The sequence below is a fragment of the Mus pahari genome, chromosome 23 (genome assembly GCF_900095145.1).
Source record: "Mus pahari chromosome 23, PAHARI_EIJ_v1.1, whole genome shotgun sequence".
In the NCBI taxonomy this organism is placed as follows: domain Eukaryota; kingdom Metazoa; phylum Chordata; class Mammalia; order Rodentia; family Muridae; genus Mus; species Mus pahari.
In genome coordinates, this window is record NC_034612.1 from 12,855,460 (window position 1) to 12,864,058 (window position 8,599).

An 8,599-nucleotide genomic window follows, 5' to 3' on the forward strand; every position below is an offset into this window, starting at 1 on the left:
GTGGATTTCTGAGTTCGAGGCCAGCCTGGTCTACAGAGTGAGTTCCAGGACAGCCAGGGCTATACAGAGAAACCCTGTCTCGAAAAAACCAAAAAAAAAAAAAAAAAAAAGAAAGAACAGAAAGCTCAAGGAAATGATGTGGCCCAGGACGTGGAGAAACGGAATTCTCATGCAATGGGAAATGGTATAACCAGTATGCAAATTCCTCAAGAAATAAAACCAGAATTATTATGATCCAACAGTTCCATTGCTGGCCACAGAGGCCAGATCTCAAAAAGGCATTCAGGGATTCATGCTCACTGTAGCACTGCATACAAACGCCGAGCGGAGAAACAATTCAAACCTCCACTAAGACCTAATATCACCCAAGATTAACAAATTATCTGGGTGGGAGGCTGAGGTAAGGAAGACTTGCCTGTGTCTGATGCCAGCAGGGCTATAAAGCACCACCGTGGTACAACAGACAAGCAAGCATACAGAAATGTCAATTAAAACAATTCTGTCAGGCGTAACAACTGTTTGTCATCTTTGAGCATGTTATGCTAAGTGAAATAAACAACTCATATAAGGACAAACACGGTCTAATTCCTCATCAACATGCTCTCTGCAGTGGCTAAACTCTCAGAAACTGAGAACGAATGCTACAGTGGTTTCTAGGAACTGGGAAAATGACTCGAGTTCTGATTGGTTTAGAAGATGAAAATGCCCTCGAGATCTGCCACAGATTGTGCACAGAATTAACACTCGTGGGCTATATGCTTAAAAATAGCTAAGTTGGCAAATTTTATGGCATGTTTTTTTGTTTTGTTTTGTTTTTTTATGAGTAACAAGAAGGTGGTGTGAATACAGCTTGGGCGTTGGGGGGCAGTGGCATTCATGGAGGAGCTCTCTCACCCAATACCATTCTGGACTCAGGGACCAGTTCTCCAGGGTGGAGGAATCTGGTTACTCCAGCTGAGCCAGCTTTTCCAAGGGGTCAGGAAGAGGACCACTGGGCCCTCAGGGAGGGAACTAAAACTGACCTCCAGGACTGTGTCAGACTGCCAAAGAAGCATGGAGAATCTGGAGCGGCTGGCCAAGTTCTCCATGGGCCTAGCTCTTCCATGCCATACATCTATCACCTATCCTTGTCTAGGGCAAAGCTAACTGTCCACCCGACCTTCTGACAATGAAGACAGGAAGGGCCAGGACCACAAATGTTAGTCACAGGGTCAGTCAAGACAGGCTGCCCTGACCTCTTTAATTAGGGGGACTTCAAGGAAGGGAAGAGTTACAGACCACCAGATAACACACAGGAGTCTGACAGCCTGGCAGGGCTGCCCAGGTGTAACCAAGGGTGGCTGGAAAGAGAACCACCTGAACCCCCCTCTCCCACAGAGCACCCCTTGGGCAGGACAGACTAGCAGGGAGGCCCTGCAGGCTTCTGCCCACTCACCGCGATGCACTGCCGCATGATGCAGCTCTGCTTCATGCGCCCAGGACCTCCAAACTTCTTCATGTCCTTGCAAAAGTGGCACTCTCCACACTCCGTCCGCAGGCAGGCCTCGCACTTGCGGCATCGCGTCCGGCGCCTGCGAGCTCCTGCTGTTGTTCGGTTGGCAGCCAACTTCACCGCTGAGGCCGGGCCCAACTTGCCCTTAGGCCGACCCACCACCCGGTTCTGGTCAAGAACAGATGGAACACGTGAGATAGATGGGAGGATTTGGGGGCGGTCAAGCTCCTAGGAGGGGCTGTCAGGTTGAGCTGTACACCTAAGCAAGAGATGCTGATGGTGCCAACAGCGGGACCTTAGAAAGCCACTCATATCAAGATGGGATTCAGGACAACTTAGGTAAAAGGAGGGTAAGCTCAAATTACATGACAGGTGACCTTCTGAAAGGGGGCACGTGGATACAGGCCAATGTGGGAGCACATATGAAGACAGGGAGCGTGCCATATGACTGGCATCCTTCTAGAAGCCAAGAAATACCAAGGACTATAGGCCACCATCAAAAGCCAGAAGCAAGGAAGAATCCTCAACTTGAACCTTTGGAGCAAGAGTCATTTTGGGACTTCTAAAATTGTGATTAAAGCCTGTAGTTTTAAGCCCTAATACACAGCTTTAGGCAACTTTACTGTAGGAAGCCACCTGGCTGCAGTGGCAGCCGCCCTGGCTACAAACAGTTTGGGTCCTGATGGCTGTTCTGACCTCCTCCTGCCACAGTTAATTTGCACTTCTCGGCAAAAGGAGCAGCAGGGTACAGCCTGCCTCTAATATCCGTACCCAACACCAGCTCTCCTCTCTGAGCTCGGCTGAGAAACACATTGCACAGACCAGTTCACATACTTTTTAGGGATGCTGAGGGGCCTAGCACTCCTAAGAGTGTGTATCAAACTGATTCTAAGTAAGGCACAGAAGAACTGACATCACAGGTATCTCACGCAACACTGCATGGCAATGAGATGCCTTGCCACCCAGACAACTCCAGGAGGATTGGGCAGTGCCCTGAAGAAGGCCCCCTGACTTCAGAGACACGCCACCTCCAAAGTGGGCTTCAATATCATTTCTTGCGACTTGAGCGAAAACAGAAACCAGGTAAAAATAATGCAGTGGAGCGAGAAGCTGTAGTCCTTGCTTCTAGTCCCCAGACCTACAGCCTCTGCCAAACCCAAGATACATGGTGGACCTGCCAAGCCAAATACTGGGGGTCACTGTTCTGAGACAAGACAAACAAGCATGGCAGATAGTAATGTATAAGCATTGGTTTTCAACCTGTGGGTAGTGACCCCTTCGGGGTTAACAATCCTTTCACAGGGGTCACTTAAGGCCATCTGACAACATAGACACTACATTAAGTTTCATAACAGTAGCAAAGTCACAGTTATGAAGTATTAACAAAAATAATTTTATGGTTGGGGTCACCCCAACATGAAGAACTATATGAAAGGGTCACAGCACTAGGAAGATTGAGAACCACGGCCCTAAAGCATCCTTTTATGGGGTGAGTTTACTGGAATGGGTGCTGCTCAAACCCACCAGCCTAACTATCACCTCATGGTCAAAGCCACTTTCAAGGTCACAACTATCCTCAGTAAACGTTTGTTGTTTGTCACCCTTGCTTCTGCATCTCACAGGCCTGAAGAGCTGTTGCTGGGCAGACTGCCGGCTTCCAGACACCCCTTCCCATCACACACGTCTCCCAGGGAATTCCTAGGACACGCATACACATTAGCAAGGCAAAGTCTACTTTCCTCCCTTAACCACCTCCTCTCTGACTTTCCCAGCAGCCTGCAACAACCAAGGAAGTCGCCAGGCTTCTTCAGGCCCAAGTGCTAAGAGAAAAAGTCTCCACTCTATTTGCTCTGAACCCTAATTATGCACCGTCATCTCCCCTGTGATGGGAGGAACAAAGACTAGCAGGGCCCACTCTAGAGGGCTACTACCCATCCACTAAGTCACTCTGCCTTCAAGTTGCAGTGCGAGTCTGGGCTCCCCCTAAACACACACAAGACCAGTTCTACCATGCTCACATCGCTAGTGGGACACACCAGCCTTCATTCATACTATATACATCACATATATAGGTCTGCTATCAAGAAAGTGTATCACAACTAGTGCCCAAACTAGTGTTTCAAACTAGCTTTGTGGATCTGTGAACAGACAGCAACAACAGAAATGTCTAGAACGCAGCTGTGTTGACAAGGATGCAGGAAATTGTAATGGTAGGCATTTCTTTACACCATTCATGAAGACCATGGCCATTATTTTACATATGATGCAATCTAGTTTTAGTGATAACTCCGTGACAGTTGCCTTACTGTCCCCATTTTATAGATGAACATCTAAAGCTAAAGGTCAAGTGGCTCACCCAAGATCACAAAGCCTACAGAGATGTGGCTACAAGGAAGTATGGCACCAGCCTCACATAAACCACCACAACTGCCATGGACACTCGTATTGAAGGAGTAACAAGAGATGCATGGGACACAGGCCCCTAGAAGCGTAGAACCCAGAAGGTGCCTTCTCCACACTGTCTTTTGCTCCTTCTACCATGGGGCCAGAGTCCTCACAGATCACTCATCAACTCTTAAAAAAGTGGCAATGGACTGATGGCTCAGCAGTTAAGAGCACTGCCTGCTCTTCCAGAAGTCATGAGTTCAAATCCCAGAAACCACATAGTGACTCACAACCATCTGTAATCAGATCTGATGCCCTCTTCTGTGTGTCTGAAGACAGCTACAATGTACTTACATATCATAATAAATAAACCTTTGGGGGTAAAAAAGTGGTAGTACCATGAATCCTCTTTGGAAGCCTCGCGTTAGGTGGAGAAGCGCAGCACACTACCCGTCTCTAAGTAGGAGGCTTGCCTTGGGCCCGTTCTTGGTGCAGGAATTCCACAGACTGGCCTCTTTGGTGAAAACCTAAGGAAATTCAGTCCAACAGAGGGGCCGACCTACCTTCCCTTGCTTTCCAAAGCAGACCCACATCCAAAAAGCACACTCCCACCTCTACAAAGTGAATTCATGTAGACCTAACGAGCACAGACATCCTGGAAAGCGGCCGAGTAAATGACACCTAACACTTCAGAGAAGCTGTTTCCCGGGAGCCCCTGATTTCTGCCCTCTCTGTAAATCCAGCTAGAGATAGGCTGGCCTGCCAGGAGGAAACCAAACAACACATTCAGGGTCCTAATAAACACTACAGAAAAAAAAAAAAAATTCTCCAGGAGGAAGAAAAACAATGAAAGTCAACTTAAACTCCAACTGGAGCTGGGCATGGTGGCGCAAGTCTTTAACCTCAGCACTAGGGAGGCAGACACAGGTCTCTGAGTTTGAGGCTAGCCTGGCAGATAGCCAGAGCTGCATAGAGAGACCTTGTCTTAAAGAACAAACAAAACAAAAACAAAAAACAAAACAAAACAAAAAAACACAACAAAAAGTCCAACTACGACTCTGAAGCCCCATGGCAGCAAAATCTAGACAAGTATGAAGAGAAAACAGGAAGGTGAACGAGCAGGAGCCACCTACCCAGGAGCTTCTGTGTGTGACCCAGAGCTTCAAGCACCAATTCTGAGTTCCACGTCTCTCTCATTCTACCACTCAGAATACCACCCAGCATGCCAGTGTCAAGGTCATTTACTGATTTTTTTTTATTTAATTTTATCCAAGGCTAGCCCTGAATTTAGCATGTAGCATGGTGTCCTTAAACTCTGGGTCGTCGTGCCTGCAATTCCTGACTGCTGAGATTCTAGGCATTCACTACGCTCTCTCTGGTTCCTGCTGCTCTGGGGGTGCAGCCCAGGCTTTGTGCTAGGTAAGCAGTGAACAGACCGAGAGGCGGAGGGAGGCCCACTTGCTTGTTGAGCCATATTCCTGGCTCACTTAAAAACAGTTATTAGGCCGGGCCTGGTGGTGCAGGCCTTTAATCCCAGCACTCGGGAGGCAGAGGCAGGCGGATTTCTGAGTTAGAGGCCAGCCTGGTCTACCAAGTGAGTTCCAGGACAGCCAGGGCTANACAGAGAAACCCTGTCTCGAAAAACCAAAAAAAAAAAAAAAAAAAAAAAAAAGTTATTAGAACCTGAAACACACATACTTTAATGGTTCTTTCCCCAGGACCAATTCAAAAGCTCCTCCCTTAAAAGGAAATGTCTCGCCGGGCAGAATACTTTGAATCCCAGCACTCGGGAGGCAGAGGCAGGCGGATTTCTGAGTTAGAGGCCAGCCTGGTCTACCAAGTGAGTTCCAGGACAGCCAGAGCTATACAGAGAAACCCTGTCTCGAAAAACCAAAAAAAAAAAAAAAAAAGGAAATGTCTCACTGTGCAGTCCTGGCTGGCCTCAAACTCAGAGATCTGCCTGCCTCTGCTTACTGAGTGCTGGGATTCAAAGTATTCCACCGTGCCCATGAAAGAGGAGGTTCACTTTCATTCTCTCAATAGCTAAAGAGTATCTCCATCTTCCAGAAAGTTCACGGGTAAGATCTCAGAAGGCCCACGTGGATGTGACATGAGCCCAGGAGAGCCGAGGTGGACACACAACCATGTATGAGACTCTGAGTTTGATCCTCAGAACCAACAAGGATGTAAAGGAAAAGTTGGAAAAAAAAAAAAAATAACACCATGGAAGACTTTGAGATTCCTGGCTACAAATCTCCTACAGAAGGGCAGGCAGCAATGAGGTGAACTGAGAGTTCAGAAATAAACCTACTTACTTCTTCTTGACCGAATGGTTTCCAACAGGGGTACAAAAAAAAAAAAAAAAAAAAAAAGAGGAAGAAGAAGAAGAAGAAGAAGAAGAAGAAGAAGAAGAAGAAGAAGAAGAAGAAGAAGAAATAATAATAATTCAGTTGGGAATCTTTTATCTTTTTTTCAAGAAACAGTGCTGAGAAAAGTGGAAATCCCCATGCAAAAGAATGAGCACAGGACTCCATACTGTGTACGAAAGACAACCCCAAAGTGGACCAGAACTCTAAACATAAAGAAGGTCTAGGAAATACTTCCTTGGACGTGACAACCAAAGCAAAAATACTGTAGGCAAAACATAAAATTAGACTTCCTAAAAATTAAAGCTTTAGGGGGCTGGAGAGATGGCTCAGTGATTAATAATAGCACTGGCTGCAGGCTGGAGCGAGCAGGGCTGGAGAGAGGAGAAAAAGTGTCTGAAGACAGCTACGGTGTACTTACATATATAATAAATAAATAAATAAATAAATAAGCAAGCACTGGCAGCTCCTCCTGAGGACCAAGGTTCAATTCCCAGCCCCCACATGGCAGCTTATAACTGTCTAACTCCAGCTCCAGAGGAAATAAGCCATTTTAAATCTACATAGTAAAGGACTAGAATCCAGAATAATTCTTAACATCTCAATGATAAACATACAAAAATGTCAACTTTAAAATTGGGCAAAAGGGTGCTCCTCGGTTAGGAGCACTGGCTGCTCTTCCAGATCTCAGGTTCAGATTGCTGTACCCACAAGTGACACAATGGCCACCTGTAACACCAGCTCCAGGAGCTTTGGTGCCCTCTTCTGGCCTCCATGGTCACTGCATGCACAAGTTGACATGTGCAAGCAAAACACACATAAAATAAAAATAAATCTTTTCTTAAATGGACCAAGGATTTTAATAGCTCTTTCTTTTATATCTAATACACAAATGGCCAACAAACAAGGACAAGGCGCTCAACATGACTAGCACTGAGTATCGGCAATGTGCACTGGGGATTCATTCATTACCCCTCATTCACATATTCACCCACTCATCCACCCACCCAAGTGTTTTCTGGCTAAATTATGAACCAGATTCAATGCTAAATTCTGGGACTACTGAGATGAGTAAGCTGTGTAGCCTACTCGTAAAGACGTTACAGTCTGGAAGGAAGAAGGAGAAATACAGAAACCATGTAAATGCACCACGACGATAGATACAGCAGCTACAGTACTAGTGCTAGTACTTCTTAAATTATTTGTACCAGAAGTTTGTAAGGTAGGATTTATCATCTCCACTTACAACTGAAGGAACTGTGGACAGTGTAGATCAGTAACCTGCCCAGTGTCATGATGCTGATAAGTAAGAGAACTAAGTTCTGTGCCTAGGCAGTCGCTCTAAAGTCTGGGCTCTGGAATGCAAACACAGAAGAGATGTCCCATCTTCTGGGAAAGGCAGGTTGGAAAGGGCAATGCAGACCACAGCAGCAGCTGATTACATGGGCCAAGGAGGGAGACTAAGACTATGCAAGACAGCAGTGAGTGAGGGTGGGGTTAAGGGGTGGAGCTTATACAGAAAGAGTAAAATAGAGATGTGAAAGTGCATGACACAATCGAGACCTACAAACAGCTCAGCAAAGCTTCTAGAAAAGGAGTTCTGAGGTAGCGGGAAGCTAATCCGCAGGGCCTCCTAGGCCATGTTAAGGAAACATATCCTGTGTGTAAAGGACTTCACACACAGCCGCATGACTGTGCTCTGGCCATCGTGTGGGTAACGGACATTTCATGGGCAGTGTGCGAGACAAAATACAAGCAGGGTAGAATATGAGAGTATAGGCAGAGAAAGGAAGTCTAGGAGGTAGAGGAAATGGGGGTTCGGGGGGACTGGAATCTGCAGGGCCTAGGGAGCAAACCAAAAGCAAAGAAACACACCCAGGAAACATCACATAAGTGCTGAAGCTGCCTCACTGCGGGGGGGGGGGGGGAGCCAGTGGGGAAAAGTTTGACAGTAACCCTAAAACTAAAAACAGTGAATGGAACCTAGGGAGGACTGATCCTTTTAGAAATGGCAGGACTGCAGGAAAAGTAGCAGAAAGTTGTTCTCAGTTAAGAGTCCAGGAAGCCTTAAGGAATGGTGGCAGGGTGCGGTAGGCAGCCCACGCCTCTAGTCCCAGCCCTAGGAAGTAGAGGCAGGACAGCCAGGGCTACTATATAGAGAAACCCTGTCTAAACACAAACAAAACAAAGCACACCAAAAAAGGAAAGGAGCGGGCTGGTGAGATGGCTCAGTGGGTAAGAGCACCCGATTGCTCTTCTGAAGGTCCAGAGTTCAAATCCCAGCAACCACATGGTGGCTCATAACCATCTGTAACAAGATCTGACACCCTCTTCTGGAGTGTCTGAAGACAGCTAC

At 46.8% G+C, this 8,599-nt stretch overlaps 1 protein-coding gene across 6 annotated transcripts in view; it reads right to left on the reverse strand.

The window, feature by feature from the left end:
• The window catches only part of Kdm2b (lysine demethylase 2B), a 121,641-nt gene that overhangs the window by 17,792 nt on the left and 95,250 nt on the right, over positions 1-8,599 (reverse strand). For all 6 annotated transcript variants that reach the window (XM_029533595.1, XM_029533598.1, XM_029533596.1 and 3 more), the window contains one exon: positions 1,436-1,660. In XM_029533595.1, the coding sequence (XP_029389455.1) occupies positions 1,436-1,660 (225 nt within the window). The remainder of the gene's footprint in view (positions 1-1,435; positions 1,661-8,599) is intronic.